Source organism: Poecile atricapillus, chromosome 3 (assembly GCF_030490865.1).
Source record: "Poecile atricapillus isolate bPoeAtr1 chromosome 3, bPoeAtr1.hap1, whole genome shotgun sequence".
Classification (NCBI taxonomy): Eukaryota; Metazoa; Chordata; class Aves; order Passeriformes; family Paridae; genus Poecile; species Poecile atricapillus.
The window spans coordinates 86,766,573-86,792,061 of NC_081251.1; the positions used below are offsets into that span (position 1 = coordinate 86,766,573).

The 25,489-nt window shown below is 39.6% G+C and overlaps 1 protein-coding gene across 1 annotated transcript in view; it reads left to right on the forward strand.

The window, feature by feature from the left end:
• The window catches only part of DAAM2 (dishevelled associated activator of morphogenesis 2), a 220,246-nt gene that overhangs the window by 69,690 nt on the left and 125,067 nt on the right, over positions 1 to 25,489 (forward strand). The window contains exon 3 of the mRNA XM_058835340.1: positions 20,927 to 21,016. Within this exon, the coding sequence (XP_058691323.1) occupies positions 20,927 to 21,016 (90 nt within the window). The remainder of the gene's footprint in view (positions 1 to 20,926; positions 21,017 to 25,489) is intronic.

A 25,489-nucleotide genomic window follows, 5' to 3' on the forward strand; every position in this document is an offset into this window, starting at 1 on the left:
AGAAAGTCTTCTGCTGCTGCTGTTGTGCTACTTAAACTAGTACCAAGAAAAGAAAATTTGGTGATGTCCATTTTTCAAGGGAAATAAATTAGGAATGTGTTGGGATTCTTTATTTGTGATGGGCTCACATGACCCATTCCAAGCTTTCAAACTTGCTTGTGTAGTCTCAAGACTGAGGTAGATATGCATGTGTGAGCTGCTCTGTTTGGGAGATGTACCCAGACCATCAAGCTATTTAATGCCAACTGCCTGACTGGACTCTGACCAAGTCAGTGACTGTGAGATGATAAGCTGATGCTGATTTCAGCCGAAATGCCTGCTTTCATTGCCGCTCAACCAGAAAAAATATTCTAGGATGAATCCTAGGCTAATGTGTTACTTGAAGCTGGATGCTATGTTTATGTCTTGTCTGATCAATTAGAAAATTAAAACAGAACTCCTGATAGGTCCTAAACTTTATCTTGATTTATTCCATTTGGAACATGTGCAGAGAGTAGGCCTGAACAAAGATGATGGCTTATGGTGATTTGGAATGATTTGGTTTGTGCTAAAACAGGAGATGATGTACCAGTTCTTAGGCCATCTGCTGGCAATGACAGCCTTGGGATTAATGCAGCAGTAACTGTAAAGGTAAGTCCTTATCAAAGTCTAGATGCACAAAATACAAAGCAAACAAAAAATATTTGTGACCACAAGTTTTGCCCTTCAAAGATTACTTTTGTGAAAGAGGACAGAGCAGCTGGCTTTAGCATATTCCCATCAATGACCAAGCAGAGAGAGAAGCTCTAAGCAGCAGGGTGTGTGGACTGGTCTTGTACCTTGCAGATTGTAAAACTGGCCCTACCTGACCATTAAGGCTAATGTGACCAGCATCACTTCTGCTTCCACACTGCCATATAGTGGTAAAGTAATGCTGCAGATTGGCAGGCTCCAAAATGGTTTTGTGCCTGATGGGAAAAGTATACATGCTAGATATGTTTTTCCTCATACAGATTTATCAACTGAAACAGAAACTACAGAAGAATCTGGAAGAACTATTGAAAGGCAAAGGGAAATAATGTTTTTTCCTGGAACAGCTTCTCCATGTCCTTGTTCATATTTGTTAGCAGCAATGTATTCTTGTCACAGTGGATTCTGATATTTTCTGCTCCTTGTTAGAGTTAAGGACTCTTCTTGATGGTTAAAGGGGGTGTGCTGATTGACACTAAAGATTTTGACATCTAGATCTCATATAACAGCAGCCTGATCCCAGTCTGGAACTCAGACCATACCAGGAAGGGTGACTCAAATGCTAACAATTCAGAAAAAGCCAGAAAAATGTGAAGAATGCTAGCACAGAGGAAAGAGCAGTGTGAAAAGCTTGCGCTTTTGTTATTACTGTTTTGTTAGTGACTGTGAGATGGTCATAATATTTGAGAAGGTGAAGTGCAAGATTCTCTATCTTAAGATGCACGGTCCTTGGGGAAGAAATGGAATTGTCTATTGAGTTTGTTTTCAAAGTTGATAGCGTCATTATATTCTCCAAACTTGAATGAGTTACCTTCAGCATATTAGATTCTTATACTGGGGAACATTTGAGAAATGCTTACTGTTATACTTTCGTGGTCTTATCTGCCCTTGAAGCATTCTCGCATTTAGCTCAGGTAGGATATTGACTGAAATTTCTCTGTCATGGTTTCTCTTACATTGCATGTGAATCCATTTCATTTTCAGTTTAGGAGGTTTTTTTTCTTTTTAGTTTTTTCTTTTTTTTTTTTTTCTCTGAGTCCCTAAAGATGGGGTTTTGTTCACTTTCTGGGTTCACAAAAGCTTTTTGTCTATATTGCTATTTACCATCTTTACAGGCTTTTCTAGAACAAAGCTTAATAGGTACTTCCGGCATAATATCTAAAGGTACATTATTTACAGTTGAGGAGCAGCATAAGTACTTATGGGTTCTTTATATTTGAAAAATTTAAAATTATCCACCATCTGTTTTGGTCTGATTTTAAACTTCTTCTTATCCATTGAATTGCTGAAAGATGTAGGTTGCTGCTCAGGTGAGGCAGCCTACACTCTTCTCTCTCTCCCTCTCTGGCATTCTGATCCCACTGCAAACTCCCAGATTTTGTAGAGAAGATGCATAGAGAACTGCTGTATATTCCTGAATAATAAGACCTCTGGAAATCAAGCCCATATTTTCCCTGTAATATTGCCTGACTGCAATTGGAAGTGCTGAATCAAAGTCTCCCTCCTTCCCTCAGCCCATTCTGGGAACCAGTAATTGGTTCTATTGTGTAAACAATTACAAATAATTGAAATTGTAACCTTGGTTTCTGTCTGCAGTGCTCTGCAACAGTGACCACAAGAACATGGAAATATGTCCCTTCTTGACACAACCCTAAATTCAACTCTTAGTCTTTCATTCCATCATCTCATCACCTCTGATTTCATTATATTTAGTAATTGCTGCCACAGCATCACAGTTGGCTCATTTTCTAAATTAAAGATGAACTAGCCAAGGTATCTAGCTGGAAAAAATGGCAGTGAACTAATCCCTTCCTAAGTAAATCAGTATCTTCAATTCTGAACTTTGCTTACTCTGTGAAATCTCTCCACATCTGTTTCTTCTTTACTTTAAAATAAAGTAAAATTCTGTGATTATTGTCTCATTTCCCAGAGGAGAGAAAGTTGAGAAAAGGAAGTAGAAGAGTTTTATATGGACAGAAAATAAGGTAAAACATGGAAGTATCTGGGAATTTGTTTATTTATTTTGTCAAAGGAAGCAAAGCAATTTCTGAGCAAGGCATCAGTCTTGCACACACTGGATAACATACCTTCAGCAGCTACAATGAGATGAGATCCAAACCTAAATAACTGTAGTAGTGGTTTCCATTGTTAACAGCTGACTTTAAAGTCTCAAGTTCCCTTCATGCCTAATTCTGCCTTGCAGACCATGTAATGTAATGGATACAACATAAAGCTCAGATGAAAGCTAGGCTTCACTACATTGAATAAGTACTCCCATATATCACCAGTCCCACTCAAGCTTGCCAAGTCCTAGCTGTGGCAGTATTCATGAGGCCCCTTTTTTTGGCTCTGCAACCTGAAAGAGTATTTATGTGGTATAAAGTACAAGAAATGCTTCCACTGTGGTCTTTCACGTGAATATAGACAGTATATGTCAATGTATGTAGGAACAAGAGGACATCAGCTGTGTTTCTATGTGTTTGCTCTGGGCTTGAAGAAAAAAGTTCCCTATTTCTACTCCAGCTCTCTTGTAAAATTTCTGGGAAGCAGACATGCAGAGTTGCCTATTCTGTTCTCTTGTCTCAGTATGGAGCAACACCTTTCCCGAAAAATATCCTCTATGTCTGAAACTTATTTAAGTCCCTCATTTCTCACTGAAAGATTGTGACTTAGAAAGACGTGTGTTAGGTCCTTGCTTCAACCCCCAAACACTTGTCATATGTATTGATAACTGTATTTACTCTGATTTAAGTCTAGGCATGTTACCAAGATCTGAGTGTTTAGTTTCAAATTACTAGTCTTTTAAGCTATTCTGTCCTAATGCTGAATTTATTTGAATACAGGGATTTACCTTCTGTGTCACTTGCCTCACACGTGAATCAGTAAAAATTCTGTTTTGCCCATAAGAGGAAGTTAATTAATTCCCTATGCCCATCCCTCATCCCTTGTGTGCTTCTCTCTAATTAACTAATCTACCTAATCTGTCAGGAAGTGTAATGTCAAATACAGTGAATAGCTGGAGAGGTCCTTCATTTTTGTTTGTATTTGGTGAGCTCTGACTTCAGCAAACTAGGAGGTTTTGCTGGCCTTGGCTCAGTGCAGACTCCACACCCCAGTTATTACTTCTTTTCTTGCACTTAATGAGGATGAACCAGTGGAGGTTGTAAGAAAATGCTGCTGGTAAGACCAAAGCAGAATTTTCCTGACAAGACACTCATATCCAGGAAGAAGCCTTGGCATTGCCCTCTGAGTAGAAGATGCTGTATCTGAAAGCAGAAAAAAAGCAAAACTTGGAGGCAGCACATCACTTTCTTCACCAATGGTGGCCAGGCCAGAAAAGCTTCCCTTTCTCTTGGGTTAGTTTGTAGTTGTCAGATAAATATTTTTCATGCACTCAGATACACTTGTCTTCTATTATAATAAGGGCAAAAGAGCTGGGTGGTTTAAAATTTTTCAAACAAAGGGTACTGAGGCTCAGGAGGCAAAAGCTCTTCATGGTATCAGTCCGTCTAGTTATGCACAAAATTCCTTTATGTCCAGCTGAGTCTTAAGATTGTACATACTCAGGATTCCTCTTTTCTTTTTTAATTTTCCACACAGGGGATATTTTTCTTCTTTTTCTTCCTGCTCTACAGAGAGACTTTTTCATAATGTTGGGTCTGCTTTACATGGGTCCCACATGCAATACATCTGCACAAGTCCCTGATTTTAATGTACGTATCACTACAAGAAGCTTTCTGTAGTTATTCAAGTCCAAATCTGTAAGAGGTACTGCATTTTAGGCTTTGTGTCAGAGACAGCTTCCCCTTGCAGGTGCGCATCTACATACGGATTCCTATGATAGGGACAGGCTTATGACCCTGAGTGCAGCACCAGCACTTCCTCACTTTATGCTCCCTTCCAGCAGGTACAGCTGGTTGGCAGCCCCTAGCTCCCTGACCAGCTCTGTAAGAAGCAGCAGTCACTATGCTGCAAATGTGTGAGACACAGATGCTGGGAGAGGAGCATGAGATGGGAGCAAGGTCTCACACTGAGTGTCTGAGAATTAATAGGGTTGTGTAAACAAATATAAATCCAGCCCTGGTCTTACATGCAAGATTTTGGGTGTGAAGAAGCTGAGGGTGTTACCAAAGTACCTGGAATTTTAAGGATTTTGTACAGGCATATATTGAGAAACCGCTCAAACTATTCATTGAGTCTTCACAGAAGTATCGCAAACATCGTTTATTTCTATCTTTAGCACACCTTTTATAGGGTTTGACAGGGTCCGCAGGCTAAGCAAGTTACTATTGGCTAATGCACATTGTTTACATTCTTTCTCCTGTACACAAGGATATTGTTTTTCTTTCATTCTCTCTGCTTCAGGAGAGTTTCAAGGACTTCGGCCTTTAATATTGTCGATTATACCAAAGGCTGGTTTGTGCAGACAGGCTTTTACTAAAATATCATGCCCACCTTCTGTTAAAATATTCTCTACAGGCATATGCTGTGTTTTAGATCTTGTTGTTTTACTATAAAGCTTATGGACAGATGTACCCAATGTAAACCAGTTCCGTTTCACTGAAGACAGTACTGGAGTTACTCCATTACTCCATTCTCCATTGACTGAAATTTGGCCTATGTGGTATTTTCTGTGTCTGTGGTGGTTGCTGGCTTGAATATCCCAAGAAGAGCATACTGACTGCCTTTCTGAAAAGTGGGAAGGGTCGTGGTCATGGTTGGAATACTTGAAGGGAGTGTCTGAGTGTGTTCTGAGAATGATTTACTTACAGTAGACATGAAATGCTTGAGGAAGCTCTCATAGGACTACATTTTTTTAACAGGGCAGTGCTGTTGTTCCATGGGAACATGCAGGGAAATGCATGTAGTATGTCTAGGGCAAAAAAGGAGAAGTACTGGGTTTTGGAAGCACAGTATGTAATATTGTGAGATATGTAGCTTGGGATACAGAAGGAGAGGAAAGAACAGATCTGCTGCCAGAGGATGGAAGTGCTAAGTTGTCAATCTTATGTCTTCCCTTTTTGGAATGCTCAGGAGATGTCATGATATCCTAACCCTGAAATCATCGATGGGGTGGTTATGCTTAATGTTCAGAAATCTTGTGTCCATGTGTTTCTAACACATTTATCACCTGGTTTGCTAGTACTATCATGTTTTGGCATAGCTGCAAGTGTTAGGCAGCATAGCATAAGAAAAAAATAACATTAAGCTCTACCCTGGCCTTTTTCATTAGTAAGGCATAATTAATATTTGAATGGCTTTTGTATTCTACTATGGCTATAACAAAGTGTCAGCAACTTTCTGGATTGAGCCTGAAGGCTGCTGAAGTGATAAAACACTGAGATGATATGGACAGTAGGAGTCATATGTGCTAGCTAGAAGGATGAAATTAACTTACCTCAGTGTCAGCTTTCTGGAGCTTTTCCAGCTATATTTTGATGGATACAGAATTGACAATTTTCTACCCTCCTCCTAGAATTGCACCAGCATTCTCATATATTTCGTGCCACTTTTCCTGCTGACTTAGAGAGTGGACTCTGTTCAGCAGAAACAGCAGCAGTACAGGGATGTCCTATTGCTCCAACATTTTGGAATGCTGTCTCTGAGTATGATTCTTGCCCTTCTGCGGTTTCTATCCTTTAATTCCCCTTATTAGTGTCATATATTTTTTCACGGTTGTATTTGATTAAAAATCTATTTCTTAGAAATAGATTCTTGGCTTAGAAATCCATTATTAAGACCTCATCCCTCACCTTCTGGAGAGAATATTTGAATCTAGATTTGTTCTGCTAAGGAAAGGTGAGAGATTGTTATAAATCAGATAAGAAAGGTAGTATGGGATAAGAAGGTGCCACCCAAAAACACAGCTGTGAGAAATGACAAGAAGAAGTACTATGTGTTGCAAAGACCATGTTGACCAAATTGTAACTGGACAGGAGATTGTGGTGAGAAGGAAAAGTATCTTCCGGAGTGTTGAAGAAAAAGACAAAACAAATGTAGTTGTGGTGCTGAAGGGAGAGTGAAGACCAGTTGCAAAGATGGAGGTGTTATGGAATGAATGCTAGGCCAAGATGATCATTTGTCTGGGCTTTTGGAGTGAATGAATGGTGATGAAGGGAAGTTGAAAGACAGATGGCTATTTCTTCTGCATCTTATAGAGGAGGGAACAGATCTGAGATCTGTAGGAGGTATGTTTTGATACTTAGCCTAATGTCAGAAATAAAGGGGAAGCAAGATTCCTCTGACAATGACGGCCTTATAAATTTGTAATAATTTATAATAATTCCTCACTTGAAGCTGGGGAAGCAGTGAAATTTTCCAGTGAAGAGAAAAGGCCAAGAAACAAGATTGGATGTGTCTTGCCAGATAGTAGGTAGACTGTAGCTGATGTTTAAGAGGAACTGTTAACAAAATAAGGTAATTGAATGGAGAAGAAGATAATCATGAAGTATCATCTGTTTAATATCTTGGCTAAGACTAGTTTCTGTAGTTGCTCACTTAGTAACAATTTATATCAGATACAATCATGTCTCAGATAGTGTATCATATAGCCTGGAGGAGAGTGGGGGTAAAGGGTTTGTGGTGTGTCTTATCTCTCTGCCCTTTTATAGGTGATTTCTATCTTCAAACAGTACTCAAGGTTGTTTATCATTCAGGGGACCTGTCAAGGTGATTTGGGATTGCTCTTCCAGTGTTGGAGGAAAATGGCTTCTTCTTTGCCTGGTGTACAAGACTCCCAAGTTGGGAGCACAAGGTGCTACAGGTGGGGTGGATGGAGTAGCACCTTTTTAGGGCAGAAGGTTTTCAAGTCAGAAGTTTCCTGGCACCTTCCTCCACACTAAGTAAGTATAAGCTTTTGGTATCACTAAATATAGTAGAGGTCCTTCTGTTCATCCTTCAGCACCAGGTGGGAACAACACATGGAAAGCAAGTGTCAGAAGGTACTTTTTCTGTCACTTATCATACCAGACTGCCTCCACAGCTGCTCTGCTTTGATGTTTTTTATTCTTAGGAAGTACAGACAGATGCCTTCCACCTGGCACTGTAACAGCACTAACCCAGAGCTTTTAACATCAGTTACCTTGGTGTCTGGGAACTTGATGGGAGGAGAACTTTACAAGAACATTGCATTTTCCTAGCTACCCCTGCAAATTTACACAACTGAATTCATGCATTTGTGAGGTTTTTTTCCCCTTGTGTGAAACAGGGAATAGTAATGCTTCTTAGGCCAGTTTTAATGCATAACTGTAGCCAGACTGAAAAGGCACGGAAAAGATGAAGCATGTGTAGATTATAGGCAGTAAAGGAGTCTTCAGTGGCAAATGTATTGTATTTGAAGAACTTGGGAGCAAATCTCTATTACCGCCTCCTGTCATAGACATAGCTCTGCCCTTATCGATGTGTTCTTTTTTTAGGGAGAAGCTGATGCAAGACTCTACTGCCTTCCTGTAGACCCAGTGGTATATGCAAAAAGGCCCTGGTCAACATTTATATATTCTATGCACTTTTACATTAAAAATACTTAAGGTGGTCTTTTAATTTTGCAGTTTCCCATCATTTGTTGATGACATAAAGGGAAAGAATGCCCACACTTAACAACCTTTGGAAAAGGATAGCAGCATGCACAACAGTATTATGCAATAGTTTTCTAGGTGGAGGTTTGAAGAATAATTTCTCCAAAGGAAATTACAAGGGGAAAGCAAATTGCAGTTTTGCAGTTTGGAAGGTGTCCAGGGACATCCCTGACAATGGAAAATCCATTGGGATTGCTTTAGTGGCTGTGTTTCAGCATTACATCTTGACGAGAGAGGAGCAGCTGCATGAGTTTGTTGGCTGGTGTGAAGTTGTTGGCTTATACATTAATGATGTGGAAGAACTTTTGGATTAAAAATGCTTGACCAGATAGTAAACACAATTATGATTTGTTGTTAGGAGATGATGCAAGACACATGCTCATTCTTCACTTATTCTTTTTTCTGTATTTTGTGAAAATTTCTGATAATTTGTTTAGTAGAAACATTGAGAGAAAAACATCTTAGCTGGTATTTTCTTAAGCCCAGTGATGTCAGTGCAGTGTAGTTTCTGTTCTGCTTATCAGAATACTTGAGCAATGAGACAGGACAGGGTGTGAGTGAATAACCAAATATAATGTCATGCCTTCAATTCACTGTTTGACTGTGGAAATAGACTCTGTTTATGTGAGGGAAGAGAATTGTGGAATTTCCCTCCTCTACAACTCAGAGGAGATAAAAGAAGCCTCATATATGGATGATAGGTTAGATTCTAGGTGGTCTGCACTGATTAGCAGTAAATGCAGATCACCTCTATTGAAGTAGAAGTTAACAATTAGTGAAAAGGAGACTGATAAGCTTCTTAGTCTATTCTATTTCAGAAATCTGTGCTGTAGATTACAGAGTGAGCCACTGTTAGAGGTGGTTAAGCTCAGAGGTTTAGTCTCTTACAGTTTTAAAAAGGTTATTTAATTAATATTTTCCACTGGTGTAAATCCAAACTCCACTCAATTTAATGGAGTTTGGGACATTTCTGGTTTGCACTACCAAATTTTGAATAATAACTCAGAGGGCAAGAGAAGAAATAAATCTAGCTTCTGATTTGCTTTTGTCTATGTAAACCAGAACTTCTGCCAAAAAATGATGTTGATTTACTGGAGTTCCTTTGAGTTTACCCTATGTAACACATGCTCAAGCATGTGTTTCTAAGCTGCACAACCAAAGCTCAACATGATGTTAATTTTGCTTATTAAGTTCTTAACGAACCTCTCAGTTCCTCCTGCCCTTTTACATAATATTTTATCAGAGATTTAAAGGTCAGCCAAGCTCTGACTTACCCTTGTTTTCTCTGTTGGGGCATATGGCAAATAGGATGCACACAAGAGAATAAAGCTGTAAGGGGAGGAGTAGATGGCACTGACGCCCCTGGAAATTCAGCCTGCCTTTGGCACAGCAGCAGAAATCCCCAGCCCACATTTTGAAGGTTGAGCCAGCAGGACTGTGTTTCAGCAGGAAGTGATCACGGAGGTGTGTGCCTGTGTGCTTTGGCACAGTCTAGCCTATGAATTGCTCCAGCCTAAGAACCTCCTCTGAACTCATTAGTATCAAAACAGAACAGAGGGGACTTTGTAGGGAGGGAGAGGGTGTGGAAGCTGGAAAAGTAGCAGTTTAGATGGCAGTTTCCTAATAACCTTTCCCACAACTACCTTCCCATACAGGGTCTCCAGCTAGAGGACTTTGGCATGAAAAACAAACCTTGGCACTGGGAGGGGAAAGGGAGGGAGGAAATGAGGGGAGGGTAGGAAATAAAGGAGTGGAAAATGGGCACTGTGCTGAAACAGCAGATTTTATTTTTATTTAGTATTATATATGCTGAAACTAGAAGCTCTGTTTGAGAGAGGTATTTGGTACCATGTATATAATCAGAATGTGGAGGTAAATTTGGTACTTGTACCAAAAACTTATCGAGGAGTGCTATAACAGCTTGAGTTCTGTTTGATGTTTTCATTTAATTGACTAGATGGTGAAATACAGAGCACACCTATTAGAAAATTATCAACATGATCCAGGAAACTCCTGGATTGCTTATGCTCTGCTGTGCTATCCCTCCAGCAGATACCTGAGTGGTTGAAGTCCCCCAGGAGGACCAGGGTTTGTGGCTGCTAGGCTGCTCTGTTCTGTCTACAGAAGGGTTTCCTGGTCAGGCAGCCTACAGCAGACTCCCCTGTAATGTCACTTGTCACTATCCTCCCTTTAATCCTGACCCATAAGCTCTTAGTCGGCTCCTCATCCATCCCCAGGTGGAACTCCACCCATTCCTCCTGATTACTGGCATAGAGGGCACCACTGCCTCCTCATCATCCCTACCTGACCTTCCTAAAGTGTCTTCCACTCCAACTCATAGGAGCCATCCTACCACACCTCTGTGATGCCAGTGAGATCAAAGCCCTGCAGGCTTATGCACATCTCAAACTCTTCTTGTTTATTCCCCATGCTACATGATGTATGGAGGCATTTAACAGGGACTCTGAGTTACTGGCAGCAGTGCTTGGAATTCATTTTTGCTGCTCTCCATGTGCTCTCCTGCTGACATGTGATCCCTGTCTAGTATTTGGGTATCTATTGCTGGCACTGACTTCAGATTGGTTGGAGTGGACAGATTGAGGATTCCCTTCCCCAGAAACTTTAGTTTAAAGCCGTCTTCACCATCTCATCAACATGATAACTGAAGATGCTCTTCCCCTTCTCTGATAGATGGGCCTGTCAACCCCAGCAGACTAGGTTTCTCAAAATTAATCCCATGGTCTAAATAGAAAACACATGGCTGTGGCACCAGTCCTGTAGCCATTAGTTGATTTACCAGATTGAACTGGCCCTTTCAAACCCCTTCCCTTTGAGCAAGAGAATTGATGGAAGAGCTACCTCCCCTCCAGAGTCCCTTACCACAGCTCCCACAGCTCTGTAATCCCTTTGGATACTCCTCAGACTGCTGCTCATATCACTTGTGTCCCCTTGAAACAACAGCAGTGGATAATAGTAGACCATATGATGCTTGGTAGTCTCTCAGTGATATCCCCAATATGAGCCCTCAGTGATCAACACATCTCTGTGAAGTGTGCCACTGGGCAGATATCAATACTGTGGATATGTTAAAAGATAAGCTTAAAATGAGATGGAAAAACTGTGTGAAAAAATTATGGCATTCAATGTGGACAGTTAAAACTACTTTTAATAGCAAGTCTGGTAATTCAGGACGAAAAGCCACTTTTTCAGAGAGAAAGCTAGGGATTATAGTTGAGCATGAGTGAACAAAAGTCATGCAGGTTTTGAGGGTTTTTATAAAAATAAAAGGTCATTGGCTATATGGAATATGTCATTATATATATATATTCTATAATATATAATCAGAAGAGCAGTCTGGAAGATGCATGAAGTAAATAATTAATAAGTAATAATGCATTAAATAAATAATTGCACTCAGCTTTGAGGTCTCAGCTGGAACACTGTTTTCACTTTTGAACACTGAAATTCAAGAAAGATGTACTTTGACTGGGTAAAGGCCGGAAGTCAGTTAGAAGAGGAATGAGAGATCCAGATGGCATTTTCTCTGAGAAAGACTAAAAGAGATGGGTTTGTTTAGCCTCAAAAGAGGAGGCTGAGAAGGAACATTACAACAGTCTTTAACAGCCTCAAAAACTGTTATCAAGAGGAAGAGAAAAAAATCTGCTCACCACATTAGTGGTTGATAGGGCCAGAAGTAATAGGCTTAAATTGCAGCAGCAGGGATTTAGACATGAGCCTGACAATTCAGTTTTTATCCCCTTGTGTCATTTAAATTCACTCATAAGGACATGCAACTCACCTTAACAGAAAAAGCTGTGATGATAGACAGCTGTTTTACATTATTGTTCTCATATGTCCATCCATATCCATGGAATGTCTGTCTTGCTCTAACTGTATTATAGCCCTGCATATAAGAGTGCATGTCTGAGTCTTGATCTTCCGCTCTCTCTAAACACCTGTGTGTATTGTTACATGAAGAGGTATTGGTTTTCCTCATTCTTTCTCTTTCTATTTGGCCCAGCAGATTATTTTCTCATGCATGCAGTTTGCCTGTGAAGGACAGAAAAATGAACGGCAGGTGCTGTTTCAAGTGGCTTGTGAGAGGGGATTGCCACAACAGGCCTTGCTGGTTATGTGTACTTGTGTGCTGTCAAGTCACATAGAATGTTGGGAAGTAGGAGAGGGACAGGATTTAGCTCTTCTCCAGGAAACAAGGAAGCAATTAGCCAATAATTAAGAAGGGGGAAAGAAAGCAGTATAATGAGGGATGCATTTGGGGGTGAAAGGGAGCCCTGTTAGTTTACTTCTTGTGTGAAGATTTTCTCTACCAAAAAGCAGTGTTCTTGATGGATGAAAGTCTTATACTGCTGCTAAGCCTTGAGAATGACTAACTTCTGTGTTGGCAGGGGAGAGGAGAAACATCTTTCAGTATGTAAAAGTCAGGTGCTTTCTGTATTGTAATAAAAAGTAATGTTATAACTGAGAATCAAGAGATTTGTGCCCCTAGTACTGAAGGGGTTTTAAAGCTGCAACTTTTTGAAAAAGTAAGGAGGAAAAAAGTGTAATGGGAATCACAGCCTTTTGTTTGTCTGCTTCTCTGCCTTACAGTCAGATCCATGGCAGTAGCTGAAATGTAAGCATTCCTTCCTCTGCCAACAGGCTGTGTTAGCAATTCGTGTGTACACAGTGATTTCCTAATGCTAATGAAATGTAATGATAAAACATTGTGGGTATGGGCAGATATTCCTTATTGTATATAGTTCTTGTGTATGTAAGGTGTGAGTGTCATACATATCTGCACATACACATACTATGTGTATGCAAATACATGGAACCCAATGATGTTTTACTATGATGAACCTAATTCTTACCAATTGTAAAACTGATCAAAATGTTACTCCCATGCCTCTCACAGTGCACGGCTTGTGTGCTTTACAAAGGCTGCTTTTAATTCGAAGGGTTAAGATGAGATAGAAGAGCTTGAGCGGGGGGGACTGGCTTGTTTTGGGGTTCATTTTGCTTTTTCTTCATGGGTTATCTGTGGACTTAGCACATATATCAGGTGCCCCAGTGGGAGTTTTCAACCAATGTGTTTCACCCATGAAGATGTGCTGGCTGTGTGGGTGATAATGCTGTTGACTGATCAAAAACTTTTGCACTGTTCATTGCTTCAGTTTGTACTCAAGTGTAGGTAGTTTGTCCCGTCAAATGTACCCCATTTACTGACATTTCGGACAGGCAGTCTTTCAGAATGCCTCACTGGCCTCCTCAGCATTGGAAATAAACAATTTTCAGCAGGATTACTGTTACATGTTGGCCTGGGGAGCTGGCCTGGGAATGAACAAAACAGTAGAAGGAAAACTATAGTGGAACACGCCTATACTGTCCCCTGGAGGTAGACACAGTGATTAAATAGGGAAGGTTTATCTCTTCTATTTGAATGATTCATAAATTCTTTGCAAAGAGACTGAGTAAGATTGTTTTGGTTCTTTACTTTATTCATTCATTGCACTTATCTCTGAAGCAGCTTTTTGGACAGTGGTCACTGGACTTATGATGAAAGTATTTCTGTTATTCCCTTTTTGGTGGGTGTAGCTTGAATGTGAGCCTCCAGACTAATCTGCTTGTTATTTGTTAATGAAATCTGGCATAGGCAACATAAACAGAAATGTAAATGTCCCTGCGGCTGTTGTTAATGTGAAAAGGTAGCTTTCAGTTGCACATTAGCAATGTGGTCCTATTTGGTCCATTTTTTAAAGTGGCAATAAGTTATGCTGGATAGAATTCTCTATTCCAAAAGCTTGTAGTGTGATAGTGTGCTGCTGACAACCTTGCCCCTGATCTCTTTCCACTGCTTCTCTTTCTTCTAAAGTCCCAGGCATGTCAGTGCCTTTTATCTCGTGTTTGCTTGAGTTGCATTTCAGCATTGATTAACCCACCATCAACAATCCCCTTGAAGTAATTACACGTGAATATGAATCTTCTCTGGGGCCTGCCAGTGGATGCTGGATAGGAACCCATGGGGTATCATAGTCATTGCTTACTTTGTACAAGATTTAGACAAACTTATTCAGAGCATAAGGCCATCAGCTGTGCTAAGGCACTTGGGAGTGTTGGTGGAACTGGAATGTGGCTTCTTTGGAGACATGGTGACAGACATCTATATAAATGACCTTGGGGAACCTGAAGTAATAGGTATTTTATACTGGCAGCAGTGCATTATAATTGATTTTGTAACTTGGGTGGATTTGGTGCTGTTAAGAGACTGAGAGAGAATGATTGATGAGGTGTGTAGATTCAATTTTCTCTGAGCCTGAGAGAATTACAGCCTGTCAGTGGCTGATCTGTTCCCAAGGGAAAGTTTCTTGGGAGCTCTCTCACTCAAGTGAATATTGCAAGCAAGTTATTAAAATAAATAGTCTTCAAATTGTGAAGCCTGTCCTAGAGTGTAAAAGCATCTGAATATAATTCCCACTGTCTCAGTTTTCCTTATTGGATGACTCACAAAGAATCATTAAAGGTAATGCAGGTATGATGCAACAAGCTGCACAAAAAATATTGCAAATAGCATTGTTATCATCATCTTGAAAGAGACATTAACTCACCTCCAACACAAAATCAGCCAGGCTGTTTGAGGTAGGGAATTGGGATGTGTTTGACCATATACAGAGCTGTCTATGTGGCTTTGTATTTTGCAGGGTTTCATACAGCCTTCTGAGACTTTGGTGCTGGTCACAGGTCAAATAACTACTGCCCTCATCTGTTCTGGAAGTTCTAAAGTTTTCATTTTGAGTTTAACAAAGAGGAGTAGAGTTTCTGGGGAGTTTTGCCAGTTTGCGCTATCTGAAGATCTGGTTCCCAAGGACCCTGTTAATGCCAAGACTTGGCTTTCATTTGCGAGTACACATCTGCTGTTAAAGAACCAATCAATGCAATAGAGCTGTAATCACACAGTCAAAATAGGCATCTCTGAACAGTCAAGTGTTAAAGCCTATTTGCCTATGTGTTATGTCTTAGTGTTGGATTTTGTCATGTAAAATGAAGACTGATTTCATGTCAAAGCTATTTCATTTGAGGATCATAAAAGCATTCAATTTTTAAATAAAGCTTTAATTGTTGTCTAAATATGTTTGTAGGCAGAAATAAAGTTAAAAATAAACAAAACAGAATATGCTTTTGTATATCATTAGCATCTCTCAGTCATAAAAATAGAAATTCAATGTGAAACACAAGCCTGAGGAGGAGACAGGATATTCTCCCAAGATCCCTCTAAGTAAGAGAAACTGTGACCTACAGGTAAAAATTAAAAATGTAATGCAACTCTCTGTAGAAATTATGAGAAATTGATGAAATAAGACCATTATCTAAATGAACCTAAGAAAATAAGCAAAATGTCCTCTTCCTTCTGGCAAAATATTTGTTATGCCCATATTAATCAAGTTATTGCCTGCAGTAAACATATCATATAAGGATTCTGGTTTTCATAATGCTGGAAATGCTGTGCATGATTTATTAAACATTTATGAGGACAAAACAAAACATCATCAACAACAACAAAACAACCCACCAGCCTGTAAAGGTTGGTTGGTTGTTTATTTTGGTTTGTTGGTTTTTGTATTTTAGAAAATAAAGCAGCTGTCTGACCTTAAGTCACTATGAAACTCCCCATGACCAGTAAGTTCAGCAAACAATGGACCTGGGACAAATAGAATGAGAAAGTGAAACTGAGGATATCTCCTCCCATGAGTTAACTGAACATTCCTGGAGAACCAAGTCTGGGGCTCTTGGCCTCCATGTTTCGGACTTGAAATCAGGGAGTGCTGGAGACCAGAAACTGTGGTTCTCTGTGTACTTACGGGCTTGAGGTTTCTGCTTTAGAGAGGCAGGCATGTTTGTAGGAAGGGTTCTCCTTTAGTGGGTCTCTCTCCAAGTGAACCACTCTTCTACATTACCAAAATCTTACTTTTTCTCTTTATTAATATCATTTTGTGTCACTAAAGAAACTACTGCTCAGTCTAGGAGAGAAATGCTTTTCTGGAGCTTTGAGTATCATTACTGAGCTGATGGCTGCTTACCAACTCCAGCATGAAATCCAGCTTTCATGCTTTGATGAACATTCCCAAAAACAAGGGACCCAATGTGATTTTAAATCCTGCAAAATACTGCATTTATGTTTCCTACCCATTCCTCCTTCTTGTTCTGTTTCTTTTTCTCTCTTTCTTATTTCCTTGGGCTGCAGCCATTTTGAATGGAGGCCATCTTCTCTTTTGGCCTGAGAACTGAACTGGAAGTATTTCAACATGAAATCCAGTTTCAGTTCTTTTTAGATGTTTTGTCATTGAAATTCAATTATATAAGTAAATAAAATGCCTACAAGAAAGTGAAATTAACTGAATTAACTACGACTAGATAAAATAAAATAGGAAATGAATGAAGGAAAGACATGTAGGCACTATTAACTGGACATGCTTTTCATCTTCCTCAGTCCAGCCTGGCAAATATCCTTTTAATCTGTTTTTCATGCAACTTCAAGCATTTTTAAGAGCCAGGAGGCTGAGTTCCATTGAGCAGGATCACACTGGCATGAATTGCTGGAACTAAGCTGCCCTTCCAAGGTGTAGAAGGGGACTTACTATGCTACTGTGGGGAAACTTGCACAAATGCTGTAGGAAGGGAGTTTTTCCTGCTTTATGCTGACTGAACCTTTTTTTTTCTTGCCCTTTACATTTGCTCTCTGGGCATTCAGTCACATCGGCTTCCTTTGTCTGGCTCCAACCCCAGTCTTGATGACTGCATTCAGTTTGTAGTTCTTCCCCTTTCCTACCAAATTTGGCAGTTCTCTTTTCAATAGCCACTTGATATCACTGAGCTAACTCTACAGTCTGAATTTCTATATGCTGACAGATCTGCTTCTGTCATTGGGTCAGAATGACCTCTTCATGAACTGAATTACTCTCCTGAAATTTATTCTTTCTGTTGTTCCTCCTGCTTTCCTCCAAGGCAGCAGGTTTCCTTGTGTCATCTGTTAGGATCCTGAGTCAGAACATAAAAACAGCCTGCCTAATTCCGAGTCTTCTTTCTTAGCTAGATCCATGGCTTTCCTGTGCAGTGACAGTGATCTTTTGTTCATCTTTTATAGGATGGGAATGGGAGAGGTAAAAATATTTGGAGAGTTCCAGAAGAAGGTCTCATGTCCCTTGTATTTTGCAGGGGTTCCTTGGGTTTTTTTAATAGGGTGGGTTTTGATTGATGGCATAGGTAGATGAGGACATGCAGGTCTCTTGAGTTCTTCCCACTCCTTTCTTCTTCTCAGTGAAGGAGCATACTTGCTGAACACTAACTTCAGGAGAGGGAGTTGAGGAGCTTGACTGCTGCTTTGCATTCTGGAGATGTTTCTTTCCCTCATGAATATTCATGATTGCTTCTTGCCCATCTGACCTGGGTGCTGGAACACAGCATTTTACCTCCTAACGAACACTAACTTTTAAAATTACAGATAAGGGAATTTTCATGTGCTATTTTCTAGGCAGGTGTGTTTGGGTCTGCCTCTGGTGATCCTCTTATACCTGAAAACCCTGAACAGTTTCCTTGTTACTATGCTAGTGTTACTATACTGAGCTAATATGATGACTTCTAAAGTTCTTTTGGCTTCCTTTACCCTCCTGAGTCACAGGATGCACTATTTTCCCTCTGGATCTTCCATCCTTTCAAACTAACATTCTACGCCTCTGTCCTGAAAAGTATCTCATGATGCAAAATTATGTGACTGGAAGTTGCATACTATTATTGTCTCACTGAAAGCAGATATATCTTTATATCCTTCAATACTGCCATTATCCAGGGCAGTGTCTAGAAGCTGCAGTGTCAGAATCCTGTCTTCAGGGTGGTTTTAGTCAATAGATTGAGTCATTATTTTGATGATATTGTTGTCTTGACCTGTATTGGTTGAGATCTTCATTCAGTTTATCTTCTGTGCAGAGCTTCTGCTGCTTGTCTGATCTTCCAGCAAACTCCAGAAAAAGCACTATGGATTAGAAAGCCAAATTAGCTGCACTGTAATTAACAACAACAACAACAAAAAAAAAAAACAAAACAAAAAAAAAAACAAAAAAAAAAAACAAACAAAAAAAAAACAAACCCCAAAAAAAAAAAAAAGTAAAGTAAGAGCATTCATTAAGCAGGTCAATAAAATAATCATTTTTTTGGTAAGAATTCAGCTGAGCCCAAACAACTCATGTATATGTATATCCTGGCTTCTACGGTGGTTCTTCCAAACCTGGCATTTCTGATTCCCTATCTGCCCCTCCTTTCCCTTCCGCATGCTTGACCTCTAACAGTATTCCTTTGCTTGTCTTAAGGCCTTACATGTAATTTCGCTCTCCCTCTTCCCCCAAGAATGTGATCCCAGCCTGAGTTTTCTAATTGTGTATAGCAAGGATAAAACTCCTTGCCTTGCTTGGCTGCCCTCGTTTGGAAGCTCACACTAAACATTTCCACGTGGTTTGCACTCTTTTTGCATGGCTAATTTCTTTTTCCCCCTTTGAACTTTTTCTTTTCTAAAATAACCCTCCAGCTTCTTCTACCTTGGGCTGCTGGCACTGACCTAACCTTGTTACGGTTTGCATTTCTTTTGTACCTTTTTGCAACTTAAATCTCTGTGGGCTTTTAAATCTGTCAGCAGCCTATACCAGGCTCAGTGTGCAGTTTTGCTCACTGTGTTCACAAGTTTCCCAGCCCTGAATGCTTTCCAAATGAGCCATTGTTGGACTGAGTTAAAGAGGTATTGTCTCTGCTTGCACAAGGTTAGTGTGGGTGCCAGAATCTGTGTGTACAGCATTTTAGTGCCACAATGTCATCTTGATATTAGACCCCTGGACACTTCCTTCTCCAAATATTTCAAATACATATGGAAAAAACTCAAACCCCTGCCAAAACTGATTCATTGAAACAGTACTGGAAGATTTTCTTTATATTACTGAAACTCTAATTTAGACATTTTCATCTGTCCCTGCTTATGCAGTCTGCTTGCCCTGAAGACCATTGTTTTTTGTTTAATTCTCTTTATTCACACCTAAAACTGGCAGCTTTGTTTGGAGACCTGTTCTGGTCAGAATTAACTGAATTAACACAGAGGAACAGCAATCTCTTATTTTATAGTTTTAGAGACGTTGTAAGAGACAGTCCAAAGATTCCCTTATCTGCCTCACGACCATTGCAAGAACAAAGACCCTCAAGATCCCAGGGGACTTTGTGCAGGGGTTCTGGCCTGGTTGAGGTGGATGCTTGCTAAGTGGTTGTTTGAAGGTGTACTCAACCTACACCACAATGGTGATTGTTTGCAGGTGTTTGCTGTGCTGCCACGGTATGCTGCCTTCATTCCTGCTGCTGAGCAGGGACTGTTGAGTAGCAGCCTGTTCTGTACCTCATACCTGCTTCACAGAGCAATGGGTCTTATCACAATGGCCTGTGAATCTCCCCACCTCTTGGCCAACTGCCCCTTGCTTTGAAACCGACTATAAAAGTGACTTTCTAAGTTATGTTCTTCAAGAGAGATCTCCCCATGGAAGAAGACACCAGCACGCCCATCTCGTCCGTTGGTAGCTATAACCCCCCTTTTTCTCTTTTTACTTTATTCCTCACTACCTCTCTCTCTCTTTCTCTCCTTCTCATCTATCAACCCATGATGCTGGCACTAAAATAAAGATGCATTATTGCTGTTGTGATTTAAACTGAAATCCCTTTGTGTCCTTTTTGCACTCTGAGATCAAACGAACCTCTCACAACTCCCGCTTGTGTTAGCAGATCATGACAGACGTGCATTGGAAAAGAGTCTGTTGTTATTCACCTTTTACAGAGGAGTAGCTGAAGCTGTGGAATCTGGTGGTCAGTTCCAGATCACAGCATTATCCTTTATTTTACTATTGTAAGCTTGACTCAGCTCTAAGTGGTTATGTTCTACTGAGCTCACTTTTCTTAAGAGACTAAATATGCTGCTCTGATCAATCCAATGTTACACTGTGGAGTTACGTCCTTTATGTCTGAAATGCTGGGTGTCTTTTATGGGGACTGTGCGGTTTAGAGAACAAACATCTGGAAAAACATTTCAACCTGTAGGTTGCTGATGACATGACGACTGTCTCATGGCCTTTGCTTGAAAGATACAGAAATTGAATGATTTGCTTTCTATGGAAGAGCAATTTGGTATTGCCAAAAAAACAGGCAAAAAAGATCAAACTGATGAAACTGATGAAAGTGTCAAACTTTCAGCCTTTCTCTAAGTGTCATAAGGAACGTCTGTGTCACATAATCCAGTGCTTCGAGTTTTTCACTTCATCCCTTTCATATAATCCTTCCCATCCTTCACTGATCATTAGTATTCGAAGTTTGACACATGGGAGTTGTTCAGGCTGCCTCTCCTCATAGGCTATGCTCTGACAGGGAGAACTCAAGGGAGCAAGGAAATCATCACAAAACCAATAATCTTTGGAGTCTTCGGGTGCCACTAAGTCCTCTTGATTGAAGACTAGTCAAACATGCCTGGTCCAGAAATCTCTCAACTTACTAGAATATATCAGTGCAGCTGTTGACTGTTTTTTTTTCTTTTTCTTTTTCTCAATCTCCAGGATGAGTTGGATCTCACGGACAAGAACAGAGAGGCTATGTTTGCACTCCCTCCAGAGAAGAAATGGCAGATTTACTGCAGCAAAAAGAAGGTACTACTGTTGTCCTTGTTGGAGGAGCTCACCAATAAATCCTGTGTGCATGTTCATAACTGCATCTTGATTTGAGCTGTTTATCTACTGTTTAGTCAAGAACATGAATAAGTGATGGAAGGAATTTTATCAGCATGGATACGACACAATTTTCTGATAAGTAATATATGCACTTGTGTTTTCTGAAGAGGATCTTAACATCTTTAAATAGTACACTGTCCCAGTTTTTATTATTTATGTGTTTGGGGTTTTTTTTTGTTTTATTGTTTGTTTGGGGCTTTGGGTGGGTGGGGGGGAGGGGTGTTTGCTTTTCTTTGAGCTGAAATGCATTAAGGAATTTTTAAAAACTTTTGTAGGTTGCTTAAAATAGAAAAAGTATTGCTGAAATCTTTCAGAATGTCTTCAAATATCTCTAAAGTATGCAACAATAGAGATGTCTTAAAACTTGGTAGTTCAAGAGTTTGGAGGAAATATTCCACAGTGCACTGGAAAGCGGGGAGTATTTGCTTATGTCACTTTCCATGTAACACTTCTCCCTTCAAGGTCTTCAAATTTCTGGCAAACCACTAAAGGGGCAATATATCAGAGGCTGATCAATAGCACTAATATTTTTCACTGGCAGAATGATGGCCAAGTGAATGGGTAAGTTGCATCATTGCTGTGAAACTTCTAAACAAGGAATTTCTGCAGTAACGTGGCATTGGAAAGGTTTTGCTGCTCTAGGAAACACAAAGTCAGAAATTAAGATAACCTCAATAATATGTATTTATTAGCACGTTAGAAGGAAAAAGGTGTGGTGAGTTTGTTGGTTAATTTTATTTCCCAAGTGTGCAAGTCATGCTATGACTAAACGTAAGTCTCCATAACAGAGGGTGGAAGAGTAGGTTTAGACTTAATACTAAACCTGGCAGATTTAAATCCTTTTCATGGTCCTTCTGGGGGCTGCCTTTTTTCCTCCAAATGGGGGCAGTGACCTTTCTTACTGTGTAATTAAAGAAAACTAGTCCAATCAGGGTGTTTTGCCTTGAGGGTGTTTTAGTTGACTGGGTTTTTTTTAAACTTCACACAAGGAAGTTAATAGAAATCAATTAATTACAGTGGCTCTGAGCTAGCATTAGCTCAGAGCTAGCAATAGTGCACAAGAGCAATCTAGGCTCCATTATCTTCAGTTCTATCTCCATTCCGTTTTTCCTGCTGGTACATAGCACTTGGAAGTGGAGGGAAGGTGCAGGCTGATGTGATTAATGTCTGCTTTACATTTTTACTGGCCAGCTCAGCTGGGTTTTTCAGCTCTGGTGGGAGAGGATTTATTTGTAGTTGTCTTAGAGATATCTCACCTCCTGGACAGTCAGCCTAGGCTGGAAGATTTGTGCTTTAATGTATTTAATATGTTGGTTGGATTCATTCATTACATTGGGAATTTTGTTTTTGTTGGGGGTTTTTTGTTTGTTTTTCCTTCTGTTCTCCAGCAGTGGATTTGATATAAGAATCTTAAAGACTTCCAAAGTTAAAGAAGGTGCATACTGGAAAATCTCATAATGCATTTATAATGCAACTTCAGTTAGCTGAATTCCAGCAAAATGATACGCTTACTAGGATGGGATACCATTGCCAGATGTCTATTTATTACATTGTAGATACTTTCAATTACTTGAAACCGTAATTGTCCAGTGTTATTCATTGTTACCTTCATAGGCAGTCAGATGATTGGTGATGACATCTCTCTCTAGCCTGCTACCTAATCCACCTATCATCATTGTTTTGCAGTGACAGAGAAGCCTGTTCCAGGCTTTGCTTTAAAGCAAAGCCCCCTTTTCCCTGAAGAATTTGCAATCTAAATTTAGCCACAAAGGGTCTGATTTCTCACTTGGCAGAACACTTTCAGCTACCCAGGACAAGTCCCCAGAGGGCTCTGTCTTGCTGATGTTGGGTTCTTGGAGTTTCCTGGCAAACAGCGGTCCTATGCCTTGAGATACAGCAAGTGGAAACACCACAGACTAGAAGGTCAAGAAGTGCAAACTGAGGCAGCTGTTCAAAATTGTTGATATCAAGTGCCTTTTCTAGTCTAAAAGTAATGGAAAGTCAGAACTGCCTGATTTGATGTAAAGGTGGTGAGATTAGTGGGCTGCCCTAAATAAACAAATGTCACTTGCACAAATGAAGCTTAGTCACTGTTGTAGACACACATTTATCTTGGCAGTCAGATGTTAGATGTAATCTTCTATGGTATTTGATTCCAACATGGTGGCAGAAACCTACTCTTGTATTAACAACCCATTCCACCTGTTCCTGATATCAAGCCTTTCTGATGAAATGGAGGAAGACAGGTAGGTCTGTGCACTGAAAGTTGTCAGTCAATAGTCCACAATAATCAAAGGAGGCTGAATCCTGAAGTGAACTTTCATGACTGTGAATGATTCCTACAGAGTAGCATTCACACAGTATTACACACCCATGCTTGCTTTGGTCACTTCTGGCTATTCTGTGTTCATATTTGAAACTGTTAGTATTAAAAACAAATCACCAATTATTTGACCTAAAAGAGTAGCTCTAGCTAGCAGCTCTAGTGGAGACTTTGCTCTTGTCTGTGGAATAGCTATTTGCAAGGAATAAAGGCTGGTCTGCTGGAAAATGTTAATGTTTTCTCAATCTCAGCTGTTCTCTACCTTGACATTAATCAGTACAGGATGGACAATGGGAAATGCAGTTGACTTGATCTGCATCAGAGGAATCATTGATTAGTCACCACTGATGGCACCTGACCCTCTACCCAAACCACCAGTACATGTTCTAGATTGCGCCTTCCTCTGTAGAAGGAGTTTCCACTTCCTGATTTTGTTAAGTAAAGCCATATGTAGAAAATACAAATTATAACATCCCCCGTGAGTTCAGGTACTTTATTCTAGTTTTGTTTAGAATAATTTTCATGTCTCACCATAAGCTGAAATTTGAACTTAGATAAAACACCTCTATAACTCCTCTCTCTAGATTTCCTACCAGATATTAGTTTTTCAGAAATTAAATCAAGCACTAGACCAAGATTTCAAATGTATTTATTTGCAAATTTCCAGTGTCAAAGTTTAGAAAACCAGTGTTCTTCGGTGCTGTTTTACCAGGATCTTATACTAACATACATAGTCTCATTAAATACCAATCAAATAATTATATGGAAAGGAAAAAATTTCTCATATATAAGCAAGCTCATATTGGGATCCCAAAAAGTGTAGAAAATGCGGGTATTGCACTGCTTCAGCACACATTACTTTGGATGCAGCCTGTTTCTAAGAATGAGGCCTCATTATGCAGGCCATAGTTTATTGCCTTCTGAACAACCCTACAAGCTGTTAGACTTACTGCTATTGGAAAGTAAGTAGTTTTCTTTTTATGGCCTTCCCTGCCTCCAGAGACTAATTTGTAGGCCTTTGGCTGAGCAGATTTTAGTAGCAAGCACACACATTTTGCACAGTTAAACATGTTTTGGGTTTTTTTTTTTTCATTTCTGTCTTTCTTTGAAGAAAAAAATTCGTAGCAAATCTTTTTCTAAAGTAGTCAGACTGAACTAGCTGGATCAAATAGCTTCTTTTCAATCAAACAAAAATACCTAACAAAAATCTCAGTCTTTCAATCCTAATAATATGTTGAGATCTCCAAAATATCTCAGTGTTATCTTGTACTCATGTGATTTTAGTGGTATCCTAGAAAAGTTGTTTTGAGTTGATTGTACTTTGTCTGCTGAAGTGAAATTATTTAAACTCAAGTAACAAGGTAATGAGCAGCACTCTGAAATTTTCTGGAAGTAGACTTTCATGGCATCTGAGAAAAAGTACATACTTATAACTGTAAATTTATTCTACTTTTTCTATTATGGGAAAGAGATTCTCCACAGTAGCAAAATAGGATATGAAAATTCTGAGGAAAATTTACGTGAACCATAGCGTGTAACAGCCAATATGCAGAAAACAAAAGAATATCTTTCATGACACCATCCTCTGCAATTATTTTTAAAATATTCATTAATTATGTTTTTCATCTACCTGATGAAAAAAAAAAACTAATAAACTGGATATGAAAGTAGGAGTCTGGAAATTCCTTGGTTCCAAAAAGTCTTTGATTTAAATTGTTTTATGCTTTCAAATAAATGAGTGTCACTGTTATATTTATGCATAAATGCATTTCTCTCTACCTGAAGGAAGGAATAGGTAGTTAGGAAACTTTTCAGAAACATTTTGGCCATGCCATCGTCTTATGCATTTTCCCTGAACTTTTTACACATGCCTTGGCTGAATACAGCGTTCCTTTTTTTTTCCTCTTTCCCTTTCCTTTTTTTTAAGATACATGCTCAAATATATCTGAATCTTTCTGATCTTTCCAGATCAAGCGCTGTTCATTCTTTTTCTTTACTGCACTTATCTGTCTTCTATGATAGTCTTGTGGTGAAATTTCTGGGTTTGCATGAGCTCACTGTAAGGATCA